Source organism: Octopus sinensis, linkage group LG8, assembly GCF_006345805.1.
Source record: "Octopus sinensis linkage group LG8, ASM634580v1, whole genome shotgun sequence".
NCBI classification, from domain to species: Eukaryota; Metazoa; Mollusca; class Cephalopoda; order Octopoda; family Octopodidae; genus Octopus; species Octopus sinensis.
Window position 1 is genome coordinate 74,848,867 of NC_043004.1, and position 15,522 is coordinate 74,864,388.

The 15,522-nt window shown below is 39.1% G+C and overlaps 2 protein-coding genes across 5 annotated transcripts in view; one reads left to right on the plus strand and one right to left on the minus strand.

Annotated features, from left to right (window-relative positions):
• The window catches only part of LOC115215035 (uncharacterized protein DDB_G0271670), a 61,385-nt gene that overhangs the window by 7,677 nt on the left and 38,186 nt on the right, over positions 1-15,522 (plus strand). The gene's annotated exons all lie outside the window — the stretch shown is intronic.
• On the minus strand, positions 9,729-10,082 carry LOC115214849 (protein GVQW3-like). Its single transcript, XM_029783883.1, has one exon. It carries the CDS (start codon positions 10,080-10,082, stop codon positions 9,729-9,731), a length of 354 nt encoding a protein of 117 aa, XP_029639743.1.

The following is a 15,522-nucleotide window of genomic DNA, read 5'->3' on the forward strand; positions in this document are numbered from 1 at the left end:
ATCAATGACGTCAATTGAGGTGAAAACATTCTGTGCCGTATGAATATGTCCCTCGTTTAAGAAACAAAATGGGTTTATTTACATTTCTGAAGAAAAAAGATACCCTTTCCCCCACCCTAACCCTAACCCTAAAACAGATTGAAATGCAATAGATCGATACTAGGGTCATAATTATGGGTGATAATTTCATATGACACCGCTAGAAAAAACTGCCGGTCAAACTGAAAAGATCCTATGTGTGTATGTATGTATGTATGTATGTATGTATGTATATATATTTATCTATCTATCTCCCTCCCATTCTCTTCCCGTCACTCTCTCCTTCTCTCCCCTTCTCTCTTAAGACTGTAGAATGTGGTTTGAGCGAAACCTGGTTACTATTTCTTTCATGTCAACCAACCTCATAGAGGTTCCCTCGTTGGCTCACTTAGAATAACTGTTCGTTTATTGTGATGTGTGAGGCAGTGAGGGCATTTAATGACCTTTACATAAATGTTGTTTTTGTTGTTCTAATCGTTTGGCCAATATCGGTCCAGTAGATCTGCAATCATTATTATTCCGGCGGCGAGTGGGCAGAATCCTTAGCACCGCCGAGCAAAATCCTTAACGACATTTCGTCCATCATTACGTTCTGAGTTCAAATTCAACCGAGGTCGACTTTACCTTTCATCCTTTCGGGGTTGAACAAGTACCAGTCGATCACTGGGGTTAATGTAATCGACTCATCCCCTCCCCCCAAATTACTGCCCTTGTAGCAAAATTTGAAACCAATATTGTTCAAAAGGCGGCGAGCTGGTAGAATCGTTAGCACACCGGGCGGCATTTCGTCCGTCTTTACGTTCTGAGTTCAAATTCCGCCAAGATCGAATTTACCTTTGATTTTTTCATGAGTTCGATAAAATAAGTACCAGTCACGCACTGGTGGGGGGAGTCAATGTAATCGACTAACTCCACCCCCGACTTTGCTAGTTTTGTGCCAAAACTTGTTACCGATGTTATTCTAGCTGTGCCCTAACCAACTCTGTCTTTTTAGGAACACATAGGATTACATTATCTAATGTGTTCTTACAACAGGGGGTGATAGAAAACATTGCCTCAGAAAAGAAAACCGTAATAAGTAGACAGTCATGACCATCACTACATCATCATAAAAATATTCGAAACAAAATCTTGTCACAGCCTCACGAGAACTCAGTGGCGTAACTAGTGTGTGTGCCGCCTGGGTCAGTCCTTAAGCTTGCCGCCCTTTTCTACTCGGGCTAATAGAGTTGAGCCCAAACTGCCACTCCCATGTAAGTGACGCCCGGGTAGACCGACTCCATCGCCCTCCCTAGCTATGCGAAAACTAGTCCAACAAACAGAATTAAAGTTGTTAGACTTCAACACCAATACAATTAGTTACATAATTAGTGTCTTATATACATTCATGAAAATAATTGTAGAAAGCAAAAACAATAACGCTAACATACTTCTCAATTACAACCTTAATTATGTAATAATAATAGCCAAACCCGATGAAGATTAAAGGTAACCTTAAACACAACGCCCCAACACCATGCACAACAAGAGTAATGGCTTCAAATCTTGGCTGAAAGTCAGTATTTCGGGGAGGGATACGTAGAATATATCGATCCCAATATTAAAGCTGGTAGAATCGTTGGCACGCCAGGCGAAATGCTGCCGTTACGTTGTGAGTTCAAATTCCGCCGAGGTCGACTTTACCTTTCATCCTTTCGGGGTCGATGAATTAAGTACCAGTTACGCACTGAGGTCGATGTAATCGACTTAATACCTATGTCTGCCCTTGTTTGTCCCCTCTATGTTTAGCCCCTTGTGGGTAATAAAGAAATAGGTATTTTATTTTACCGACTCCGAAAGGATGAAAGGCAATTTCTCCCCCAGTGGCATTTGAACTCAGAACGTATAGACGAAAGAAAAGCCGATAAACATTTTTTTCCAGCGCAGTAACGATTCTGCCAGCTCACCACTTTAAACAGGAGAAACATCAATTAACATCAATTAACACAAATAAATAAAAAACCAAAGTATATTAGGAAACTGGTAGAGTTCATTGTGCTTCAGAAATAAAAAGAAAACAAACAGTACAACAACGTACAAAACAATTTTTTTTCTTGAACCTTAGGGCTCATAAGACCAGTTACCCGATTTCCATGGGGCAAAGTGACCGAGATCACAACATGCACTTGAATGAGAGATACTGCTCCCTTAAAGGGTTCAAGACCAACAATTTTGAGACTATAGAACAAGTCGATAACATCGACCCTGGTAATCGATTGGTATTTTATATTATCGACCTGGAAGAGCTGACTGGCAAAGTTGCCGTCAATGCGATTTGAACTCAGAACGTAATGAGCCGGAAGAAATGCCGCTAGTCATTGCGTTCAATGTGCCAATGATTCCGCCAGCTGCCGTGCCTTACAGAACAATTAGCAACATCCTACTTATAACAACAGTCAGGTCACATCACACCACCCAGTAGCAATTTTATGTGATGTTATCAAGCAATAACAGCGAGCAAAATCATTCATTAAATAGGTTTTTAAAAAATTGATCAACAAAAGTAACACAAAGAATACAGAAACGAGAAACACGAGATTCATAACTTCATCTATATCGTCACCGTGATCTGAATTTTCATTGGACAACAGGGAAGTTACGAAAATCCCTGAGCTAAAAAAAATCTCAGAATCTGACAGAATATATTTCTTTACTACCCACAAGGGGCTAAACACAGAGAGGACAAACAAGGATAGACAAACGGATCAAGTCGATTATATTGACCCCAGTGCGTAACTGGTACTTAATTTATCGACCCCGAAAGGATGAAAGGCAAAGTCGACCTCGGCGGAATTTGAACTCAGAACGATAGCGGCAAACGAAATACCTATTTCTTTATTACCCACAAGGGGCTAAACATAGAGGGGACAAACAAGGACAGAGATAGGTATTAAGTCGATTATATCGACCCCAGTGCGTAACTGGTACCTAATTTATCGACCCCGAAAGGATGAAAGGCAAAGTTGACCTCGGCGGCAATTTGAACTCAGAACGTAACGACAGACGAAATACGGCTACGCATTTCGCCCGGCGTGCTAACGTTTCTTATTTCTTTATAGCCCACCAGGGCTAAACATAGAGGGGACAAATAAGGACAGACAAAGAGATTAAGTCGATTACATCGACCCCTGTGCGTAACAGGTACTCAATTTATCGACCACGAAAGGATGAAAGGCAAAGTCGACCTCGGCGGAATTTGAACTCAGAACGTAGCGGCAAACGAAATACCACTAAGCATTCGTCCGGCGTACTAACGTTTCTGCCAAAATCATCGATGCTTGCATGAATTTTTGCATTTACCAACACCCCATCGTCTATCAAATAGACACTAAATCCGCCAAGTCTATTCCACATTTGGCCACCACGGAGATACAAAACTAGAATCCAAATAATCTATCACGTATCATTCAAGCTCGTCCTGTGTCTCTAATCTCTTTATAACGACCCTCAATAAACTACGAATAATTCAAAATAGCTCACTTCACACTTCACACCGAAATCTAAGGAGCCCAATATCCACCGTTGTAAGGGTCTAATTGGTAGAATCGTTAGCAGGTCGGATAAAATGCTCAGCAGCATTTAATCTGGATTTTTACGTTGTTCCAAGTTCAAATTCCGTCGAGGTCCACTTTGCTTTTCATCCTTTCGGGGGTCGATAAAATAATTGGGATCGATGTAATCGAAGTAGTCCTTTCTCTTAAAACTGCCTTGTAACAAAATTTGAAACCATTATCTACCACTATATAAAGAGTTACACCTCGCACCCTAAGAACAAAGCACTCCTAAACGCATCTCTCTCTCTCTCTGTTTCTCTCTCTATTATATAGGGGTGCATTTAATTTCGGGTATGGATTATCTGTGTGTTGACTTGATTATGTAATGATTGCGGCTATAGAATATATGATTTATAGGTTGCTACGTTATTGGTTTAGTTTCACATTTTGACACACGACCAGTAATTTCGTGGGGGCGGGGTCGATGTAATCGACCCCAATTCTCAACTGGTACTTATTTTATCAACCTTGAAAGGATGAAAGGCAAAGTTGACCCCGACGGCATTTGAACTTAAAGTCTGAAGAAATATTGCTAAGCATTTGCCCCGGCGTGCTAAAGATTCTGCCAGCTCCCTGCCTTAGTGTGTTATATTATTGGCTGATTGGCTGTGATTTTGTGGAGTTCATCCTGTGTCGGTTGTAGAAATGTTTTGAGTGATGATTTCGCGAATTGTTCTTTGTAGAGATTTTGTATTGTGTGAGTTGGAATAGTACGTTGTGGCTGTGTGACATGGCACCTTGTGCAAGAGTTTTCAACTATAACCTCGGACCGACCAATGACTTGCGAGTGGGATTTAATAGACAGAAACTGAAAGAAGCCAGTCGTATATGTGTATGAGTGCGTGCGTGCGTGTATGTGTGTGTGTCCAACCACCGCTTGACAACCGATGCTGGTGCGTTTGTGTCCCTACAAGGTTCGATTCGGTCGACTAAAATTCTTCAAGGCGGTGCCCCAGCATGACCGCAGTCTAATGATTGAAACACGTAAAAGATTAAAGAATAAAAAGATAACAAGCGAGTTGTGCATCGCAAAGTTATTTTTTGTATCCTATACAGAGTTGTGAAACTTGATGTAGCTTTTATACATTTCTTCATGTTTTTAGTTATCACAACTAACGCTGCAATTTTCATTGACTTTTAAGCCTTGCATCAGATTAAGATTTCTATTTCAAGTTACTTGTATTTTCACACTTTCTCGACTTTCTCGCGAATGAATGTTTTGCTCAGAAGGGTTCGAGGTATCTATCATGATGCAGAGGTTTTTGTTCCCTTCCTTGTAGGTTTACTTTGAGATCCTTTGTCAGTCTGTACGGTTATGTATGTCCGGGGTTACAATACCTATGTACTAGTTTCGTTTTAAATCATTTCAAAGGTACATTTTGCTTTATTTTTTTTCTCATTGTATTCCTCACGTTCTAGTTATCTCTATTTACAAATGTTTTCTCCAATTCGTTACTGTGTACCGTTTTTGGTGTATGCTTCCATTTGTCATTCCTTATTCGTTTTGATGTCGAAGCTGTCTGTATGTTGCCCAAGGGATATAGTCGCTTCTCAACAGTGTCTGCTGATAAACTCGATCTTAGTGTGGAGAGGGCAACTAGAAATGACGTGATTAGCTGTCCTACTGATTGGTTGAAATTGCAGAAACTGAAGAAAAAAAACAACAAATATCTTACAAACTATAGAATTTTCTCAATAAAGCCAAGAGAAAAAGATGTCTCAATAAAGTCAAGAGAAAAAGATGTCTCAATAAACCCAAGAGAAAAAAATGTTTTATAAACATATTCTACCAGTATACGAAGTTTAAATGTGTTCAGTTACGTGGAAATTATTTTAAAAAAAACTGCCGTTCAAACCGAAAAGCTCCTATTCATTTTCTCTTGTTAATTTTATTGTATAACGCCACGTCAACCAACATTGAATCCAACTATAATTAAAAGCACTCTAGTCTTGATAGCCCGGTGTTTTTTTCTTGTTTTTTTTTTATAAGACTCTTCCAGATAACATTGACTCTTTGGAATTAGTTCCTTCTTATCTTCTTATTCGTGTTTTCTTTCTTTTTTTACCTGCTGTCATCAGTTTACTTTTCAATTATTAAACACAAAGGCCTTTTAAACACCCCTTTTCTGTAAACAAAGCCAATAACCACGCAACTTCGCACAAACACACACACACACACACGTTTTTACATTACATTTACTTGCAATTAAATGAAATATCGTGCCAACGCAGGAGTGGCTGTGTGGTAAGTAGCTTGCTTACTAACAGCATGGTTCCGGGTTCAGTCCCACTGCGAGGCACCTTGGGCAAGTGTCTTCTATTATAGCTTCTGGCCGACCATAGCCTTGTGAGTGGATTTAGTAGACGGAAACTGAAAGAAGCCCGTCATATATACATATATATATATATATATATATATATATATATCGCTTGACAACCGATGGTGACGTGTCTACGTCCCTGCAACTTAGTAGTTCGGCAAAAATGACTGATAGAATTATGTACTAGGCTTACAAAGAATAAGTACTGGGGTGAATTTGTTCGACTAAAGGCGGTGCTCCAGCATGGCCACGATCAAATGACTGAAACAAATAAAAGAATAAAAGAAAACGTATAAAAACTACAAACATCTGCTCGGATTACGAAATGTTCACAAACGTTAAAGCGTCACGCAAAATGCTTAACAGTCTTTGTTCAAATCCTCTTCCTTAAGTTCTGAGTTCAAACTTTTCCCAACGCGGTTAATATTGCTCTTTATCATTCTACAGTGGGATCGATAAAATAAAGTACTAGATCGATATAATCACATAAACCTGGCCTTGACATTTGTGGCTTTGCATTTATATTAGAAACGATTATTTTTAAATCTACATCGTTGGTTTCCTCTCTTTTGCTACCAAAACCCGTTTTTCTAAATCAATAAATATCAACGACATATTTTTAAATGGTGAGTTTGCATATCTGCGCGTTTGCTGAAGATCATCGTTGCGTTATTGGTCGTTAGCAAGGATGACGCAGTATCCTTAAAGTCAACTTTGCCTTTCATACTTTCGGGGTCGATAAATTAAGTACCAGTTACGCATGGGGTCGATGTAATCGACTTAATACCTATGTCTGTCCTTGTTTGACCCCTCTATGTTTAACCCCTTGTGGGTAATAAAGAAATAGGTATTTTGTCTGCCGTTACGTTCTGAGTTCAAATTCCGCCGAGGTCGACTTTGCTTTTCATATTTTCGGGGTCGATAAATGAAGTACCAGTTACGCACTGTGGTCGATGTAATCGACTTAATCCGTTTGTCTGTCCTTGTTTGTCCCCTCTGTGTTTAACCCCTTGTGGGTTGTAAAGAAATATGTATCCTTAAAGTGAATATAAGATGGTGCTCCTTTGGCGTGTGATCTACAAAGGAGATTACTCTAGGTTACTTTTTAATTATTTTGCACATACTTAGCATTTTAAATGTATTTTTTCGAAATTCTTACTATTTCAATAACAAGAAAACCATATAATAATTAAAAATATGCACGTAGATCACCAACCAAAGTAAATTTGCTCACATAGATCACACAGAATTTAGCACCAACACAAGTAACCTAAAGTAATTTCTCTTTAAATTATAGATCACACGGCAAAGTGACACCTTTCTTTTTCATTGGAAATGATGTGAATTTAGTGCCGGTTTCTTGTAAAAATGCAAAATTGAAAAGTAAACTAAAAAGTAAGCTAAAGTAATCTCCCTTGTAGATCACACGCCAAAATTCTATTCTATTTATAGAAAACTAAGCATATAAAAGCAGTCAATCCGACGGCAAGGGTTCCCATTGATCCGATCAACAGAATAGCCTGCTCATGAAATTAATATGCAAGTGACTGAGCACTCCAAAAACAGGAGTACTTTTAACTCATTTAGAGATTACAGACCTTGTCAACAATCACAAAACGCAGCATCCTTAACATGTTCGTGAAGACGGTTTTGTTGTGCACGTGTGAAACAGCGAATTACTTAGCTCCCCATCAACAAGCGTCAAACGATTGCGAATGAATGTCTCTTGAACATCCCTCGGGTGAGATAGCAAAGCAGATTCACCAACAAAATCTTGTAGGAACAGGCTAACCAGCAACCTATTGAAACTCAGACCAAGAGGATGAAATGGGGTAGGTTGGGACACATTGTACAGAAACCTGTATTCAGCATTTCAAAGCAATCCCTCCGATGGATACCCCAGGGGAGACGGAAGCGTGGCTAACCAAAACCAGCGTGGAGGAGGTCCACAGAAACTGAAGCACAATGGTTGGCGGCTATACCTGCTGACAACTGTAATCCATTGCAAAAGCAAGACAGATGGTGGGGAGCGTTTGTTGGTGCCGGGTTCTCCGCGTGGAATCAAAGGAATTAACATAACAAATGATCTGTTGAAACCGTTATACTGTTTCTAATTGTATAACATATTTATGAATGTGTAAACATTTGAGTATTAAGTTAGGAAACGGTGGAATACTTATGAATGTCTTATATTTTATCGATCATTTCAAAACTATAACATTTTGTCTTCGTTATCCTTTCCGATTATATCCCATGGAAATTGCTGATCTACATCGTCGTACATTTTTACGAAAGTGGATTAGACAGAAAATATTATAAGATTTGCCGTGTGAACAAAAACAAAGCCAATGCCACAGAATCAAGTCGTAATGAGAGAGTAGAAATAGTTTATTATAGCGAAACTGTTGACCTTCAACGGTTGATCTTTGTCAATGGAGTAGACACAAATATTATAAGACTTGCTGTGTGAACGAAAACAAATCAACGCCACAGAGTCAAGTCGTAATGAGAGAACAGAAATAGTTTATTAGAGCAAAACTGCTGACCTTCCACAGTCAGTGTTTGTCAGATAACAATGAAATTATAAGATCAACAAATCTCCAGAGAAATTTTATTGTGATGGTAGTGAGAAAAGATACTCATAAAAAATATAATTATTTGAGAAAAAAGAAACATAGAAAGAAAATAGAAAATATTACCTATTTTGGAGATTTTACACGACATAGAAATTTATATATTTCGACAGAAGTCAACAAGGGAGTCTCTACGTAGCCATTCGACGGGCTAGAAATAGTAGCTAAATATATTTCAAATTACGCACAATGCAACAAGAGTTAAATAGTCATGGCGAGATCGTCATGTCTAGACCGTCTTTGATCCTAGGTCTGCTCACTTTGGATTTACTTGTATGTCTGTCTGTCTGTCTGTATGTATGTATGTATGTATGTATGTATGTATGTATGTATGTATGTATGTATGTATGTATGTGTGTGTGTGTGTATGTATATATGAGGGGTGTTCATTAAAGATTTCCCCTAACCCACTTCCCAAGGACTGGGGATAAATGAAACTTAGCGTAATTATTAATCCTTTTTCACCAATGGTGATACACTTCTCCCATCGCTTTTCGCAGCTGTGAAGACCTCGTTTGTCGAAGTCTGGAGCCAAGACTTTACCTCGGAAATAAGTTTATCCTTATCCAAAAAGTGCTTCCTTTTCGAAAAATACTTCATGGTTGGAAAAAGGTGGAAGTCAGATGGTACGAGGTTGGGAGAGTAAGGAGGATGAGGAAGATTCATCTGGGCAACATACTTTCATCTGGGCAACAAGTACATTGTGAACTGGGGCGTTGTCGTAGAGGCGGCGGACCCCTTTGGTCAGCATGCCACGCCTCTCTGCTTTGAAGGCATCTTGCAATTTCTTTAGCAGAGAAGCATAATATGCCTCGTTAACTGTGGTGCCCTTCGACAGAAAATCCATCATTACTACTCCACACTAGTCCCAAAAAGATTAAGCATCACCTTGCTTAATCTTAATGGCACGTGTCCAATCTTGCTGAAGATTGGACACGTGCCATCTTTGGCGGTGGTGCGTTATCATGCTTTCATTACTTCGACTAGACTTTAATCTCAGGATCATAATGATGGACCCATATTCCCTCCTGTGTGATAAGTCTGCCGAAAACGTCCTCCTCGTTTTCTTGGCACATTGCCAAAAGAGCCTAGGAGCAACTGACTCGTTCCTGCTTCTGAAAAGGTGTGAGTATCCGGAGAATTCACCGTGCAGACAACTTCCGCATCGGCAAATCATGAATGATTTTTTTCACAGACCCTACACTTATCTTCACTTCTTGGGCTAGTTGCCGAATAGTTATGCGGTGGTCCTCCAAAATGGCGGCTTCCACTTTATGGATAGTGGCGCCATCAATGACGGAATGTGATTGTCCAAGAATAGAAGCAGTTTCTACCGATGCCCAACTACATCTGAATTGGTGATACCAGTGCTTAACTACGTCGGATGATAGTGCATCATCACCATAAACTTCTTTTATCCTATCGCCAGTCTCTTTTGGTGTACGACCTTTCAGGTATAAAAACCTGATCACTGATCTGCATTCAACTACCTCCATTATTACACGTTAGTCCACTCCAGCAGCCGTAAAAGACAAACGAATACGAGAGGAAAGCTGAAATTCACAAGGTGACATTTTGAGACATGTATAATCATACCTGTACAAGTTCTGTTTCCTGAATAACTGGAAATGGGTCAGAGAAAAATTTTATGGAACACCCCTCGTATGGATGGATGGATAGATTGTATTGCTTCAATTAGCGCTCTAAATGCGTTCCTTAAAAAAATGCAGCGCTGAACGAGCCAGTGTTGTACGGGTCATTGTATCATCGGCTATTTTTAACAGTGATGCAAACTCAATGAAGCTAATAGACAGCATCACCAAGCGACTGATAAATCTAGAGCCATTGTAATGCACACATGAAGCATTTCTATCCTTATCTTTTACTGGTTTCAGCCCAGGGCTGAGGTCATGCTGGTGCACCACATGTAAGCTGGTCGCATACAATGTTTTGTTGTGTGTGCATAGTTATCTTAGAAAATAAGTGTTTAAGCAAACTTGCTCAGTCTCAATGACAAATACACAGGCCTGCTTTCCATTAATTCAGTTGAAAAATACCCGAGAGAAATAACGAAATACAAGAGGTTATATCTGGGTAGAAGTTGAGACTCTGGTTCTTCCTGGGTCGTTGGCTGTTTTACAAAGAATACATCTTTTGTTGCCATTATATGCAAATGCATATTTAATACGTTCCGGTGGATTCGAACGTGAATATTCTAATTGCTGTAGATTCATCTCAGAAGTAGACTCTTGTTTATAGCTTCAACGCACAGAACTCTGTTGATGCATGTTGGTATCTACCAACCTTTAATAAATTGTCACGTAGCTTCGAACTCTCGTTCCATTCATTAGTCCAATGGTACATTTGACTGATGAAACACAACAATGTCGAAATACCGATTGTCCCAGAGTCCCTCTTGCTAATGAATCAAGGGTTTATAAACACACATTCATCGTAAAAAAAGAAGTCCTTCTCTTGGGAATAAATACAACATCGATTAGTATATTCACGTTCGAATTTACCGGAACCTTTATTTAAAATAATAGAATAAAAATAAATATACAAGTCAATCGTTTTGATTATTGCAGTTCACCGTGAATATGACGATTTAATATCTACTGTTTACTTCGTTTTATTAAAACTTCTCTTATGAAGCAATGCACAATGGTATGATATCTCCTGTCTATGACTTGCTACTACCCTCCCAGTTGGGGCCATTTTAAGTAAACTGCTCCGTTATATCCACTATCTTAGTAATATGCAATTAAGCCTCCATAAACTAGAAACCCTTAAACAAGTATTACCTTTACCGGAATTAGAAACCCTATAAAAGACAATCACGCAAACCTAGAAACTAAACAACCTTGTACTAAACAAGTTGATTACTACGAGAACTCTGTGTTGGTGAGGCATTCAGTAGTAAAAATTCTTCATAGTATTAGTAACTCTACATAAGTTCTTCATGGTTATTTTCCATAAATTTCAATATTTAACTCCAGCACTTCTTCAGCCGAGAGATTCTTCTATTAACCACAACTTCCACACAGTTTGTAGTTTTTTTTACTTCATCCCAACTATGTTATTTGATAGCTTCTGGTTCTATCACTTTGTCGAATTCAGAGAAATCCTTTCATGTTCTGTTCAGAACTTCTAAATTTTGTTCATGCAATTTTCTATTATTTTGTCTCCTGTTACTTTGATATTTTCTATGAACTCCATAGCTTTCCCAAGAGGCTTTGGCGATGATAAATTTGTCCCAAACAACTATATCTGGCCTGTTATACTTACACTTTGTAGGGTTTTTTATGGAGAGGTTCCAATATGTATGCACATACGCATGTATTTATTATATATGTTTGTCTGTATGTACTTATGTCTGTGCAAGACCCTGCCTCAGTAAAGCTGGACTCAAGAGTCATCTTCGTAGTCATAAAGCTAGACAGATGAGTGACAACCTGGCCACTGGTGGTGGCGTTACACACCATACTAATCATATCTGTCAGGCATGTGGAAGAGAGTGTAATTCGGCAGGAGGACTTAAACGGCATGCAAAGGTACATGAAGCCCAGTTACAAGTACAGCCGGCTATTACCAGTAAAGGTTTTAGTTGCCAATTTTGTACAAGACATTGTAGATCTTTGGCTGAGCTAAAAAGTCACTTTGGATCACAGCACCAATAACAATTAAGCTTCGTGCTACGGCCATACTCGATAACGAGGGGCAGCCCCCATGTACTTATGTATGTGTGTGTTTATGAGTATACAAATGTATTTAAGACATGTAGTATAGTATTGATGTTCACTGTATCCAATTATTTTATGTAAATTGTCGATAAAATACTTTAGGAAACATTGTAGAATAGATATTAAAATCATAGCAAACCATTTATTGATCTTGGGTTCGATTTTTATTTGTTTGGTTGTTTTATGAGTAATTAACCTTTGAAAAGACATGAGCCTCAAAAATGCCCATCCCACGCCATGTGAGATCAATAATGCTGATCGGCCATTCAAGAATATTTATGATCACGAAAGATCAATATTTGGACCCTATTTTGTCACGTAATTATATTTTTCTATTTACTTATAAATTAATCTTAACCTTTAGTTGAACCGCCCTTGTGAGATAAAAAGCTTTGATTTCTTTTTCTTAATGTTTGCTCTGCCTTTGGTTTGCTTAAATTGTGCTTCTTTCACACCGCAACAAGGAGAAATGTAAAAGCTACAAAGGAAAGATAAAATGTACTAAAATCTAGTCAGTTACAAAATGGTTGCAAATAGCCTATGAAAGGACTCTAACAAACCACACTAAACGATTGATTAACAGAATGATTAATCAATCAATCGATTAGTTAATTGGTTTAATAGTTAACCAATTAACAAATGAATCATAGAGAAGTGAAATCGAACCAGTGAATGTGTTTAGTATTGGTAAAACTTTTCTACACAGGAGTTCACATCAAGAATCTTGCAAACCATACGCGAAAACGAAATATTTTAATTTAAACAACTATATTAATAATCTTTAATCCGTCACCATAGTTACCACCTCCGTCTCTTACCTTGTATATCCTTATCGGATTCCCCTCTGTTGTAAGCATTCAGTCCAAGTCCCCGGTTTATATATATCTTCTTTCTTTTCCTCCCACCAGTCCCGAAGGCTATGAAATTAAAAAAACAACCGTGTTTTCTTCCGCTAACTTTTTTCCTCAAACCCCGAGACTCATGAGGTCAATTAACCGGTTTCCACGGTGGCAAATATCTAAAACTACTGGCAATCCGTTGGCTACAACGAAGTGGGTTCCAGTTGATCCAATCAATGGAACAGCCTGCTCGTGAAATTAACGTGCAAGCGACTGAGTACACTACAGACACGCGTACCCTTAACGTAGTTCTCGAGAAGATTCAGCATGACACGGAATGTTACAAAGCCGGCCGTTTGAAATACAAGTACTACTCATTTTTGCCAGCTGAGTCAACTGGAGCAACGTGAAATACGTGTCACCAGAAATTGAACTCACAACTTTATCATCGTGAGCCTAATACCCTAACGACTAAGCCACGCGCCTTCACGTAAAGGTGCGTAGTAGCGAATATAAGTAACTGAGATCGCAACATTTCCTCTGATCGAGCCCCAGTCTGTGACAGAATTGAAGACCAGCAATTTTGAGGGTAGATTACAAGTTGACTCCAGTACCTGACTTGTACTTTATTCTTTCGAAGGAAAGAAAGGCAAAGTTGACCTTGGCGGTATTCGAACTCAGAACGTACAGATCCCGAAGAAATTGCCACTAGGCATGTTGTCCGACGTGTTAACGATTCTACCTGCTCGCCGCCTTTCTTCCTCTGACTAAGCCATAGAGGCTGTTTAATATAATTTTTTTATGGTTTGTGAGAAATATCACTTTTCGTTTTGTTACATACTATAGCATGTTATACACGGCCGCAGTCAAATGGTTGAAACAAATAAAAGATATAAAAATAATAAGCCAGAAGAAATATTGCAAGACCTAAGGATTTTGCCATCCAAATAATGGTTTCTTATTTAGAAAAAAATGGCCAGAAATTTTAATTGGAGCGGAAGAGTCGATATCATCCTCCTCAATATTTAACTGGTACTTCTTTCATCGATCCATGGAGGAATAAAAGGCAAAGTTAAGCTGGGCGAGTTTCTAATATAGGCACAGCAACACAAATTCTGTGGACTGAGGTGAGGTATAGTCGATTATATCGATCTCTCTATGTGACTGCTGCTTATTTTCTTTACTCAAAATATGCAAAAGGGAAAATCGATTTTGACAGTTTATGAAGTCAGATACCAAAACTGACGTTACTAAATATCAGAAGTAATTTTATCCGCCACTCTAATGATTTTACCAGTCCACCGATTAATGATATCCGTGATTAATGATATCGGCGAGCTGGCAGAATCGTTAGCACGTCGGGTGAAATGCCTAGCGGTATTTCGTCTGCCGTTACGTTCTGAGTTCAAATTCCGCCGAGGTCGACTTTGCCTTTCATCCTTTTGGGGTCGATTAAATAAGTACCAGTTACGCACTGGGGTCGATATAATCGACTTAATCCATTTGTCCGTCCTTGTTTGTCCTCTCTGTGTTTAGCCCCTTGTGGGTAGTAAAGAAATAGATATCTGTGTTATTATATTTATTTCTTTATTGCCCACAGAAGGCTAAATATAGAGGGGACAAACAAGGACAAAGGGATTAAGTCGATTACATCAACCTCAGTGCATGACGGGTACTTATCTAATACATCCTGGAAGGATGAACGGCAAAGTCGACCTCGGCGGAATTTGAACTCAGAACGTAACGGCAGTGGAAATGCCTATTTCTTTACTACAAACAAGGGCTAAACACAGAGGGGGCAGACAATGACAGGCACGGATGAAGTCGATTATATCGACGCCAATGCGTAACTGGTACTTATTTAATCGACCCTGAAAGGATGAAAGGCAAAGTCGACCTCAGCGGAATTTGAACTTAGAACGTAGTGGCAGGAGAAATACCGCTAGGCATTTCGCCCGGCGTGCTAACGTTTCTGCCAACTCCCCGCCCTTCTGTGTTATATTTATTTCTTTATTGCCCACAGTGGGGAGGGATAAACATAGAGGGGCCAAACAAGGACAGACAAAGGGATTAAGTCGATTACATCGACTCCAATGCGTGACTGGTACTTATTTAATTGACCCCGAAAGGATGAAAGGCAAACTCGACCTCTGCGAAATTTGAACTCAGAACGTAGCGGAAGGCGAAATACCTATTTCTTTACTACCCACAAGGGGACAAACACAGAGAGGACAAACAAGGACAGACATAGGTATTAAGTCGATTATATCGAATCAGTGCGTTACTGGTACTTATTTAATTGCACCCGAAAGGATGAAAGGCAAAGTCGACCTCGGCATAATTTGAACTCAAAA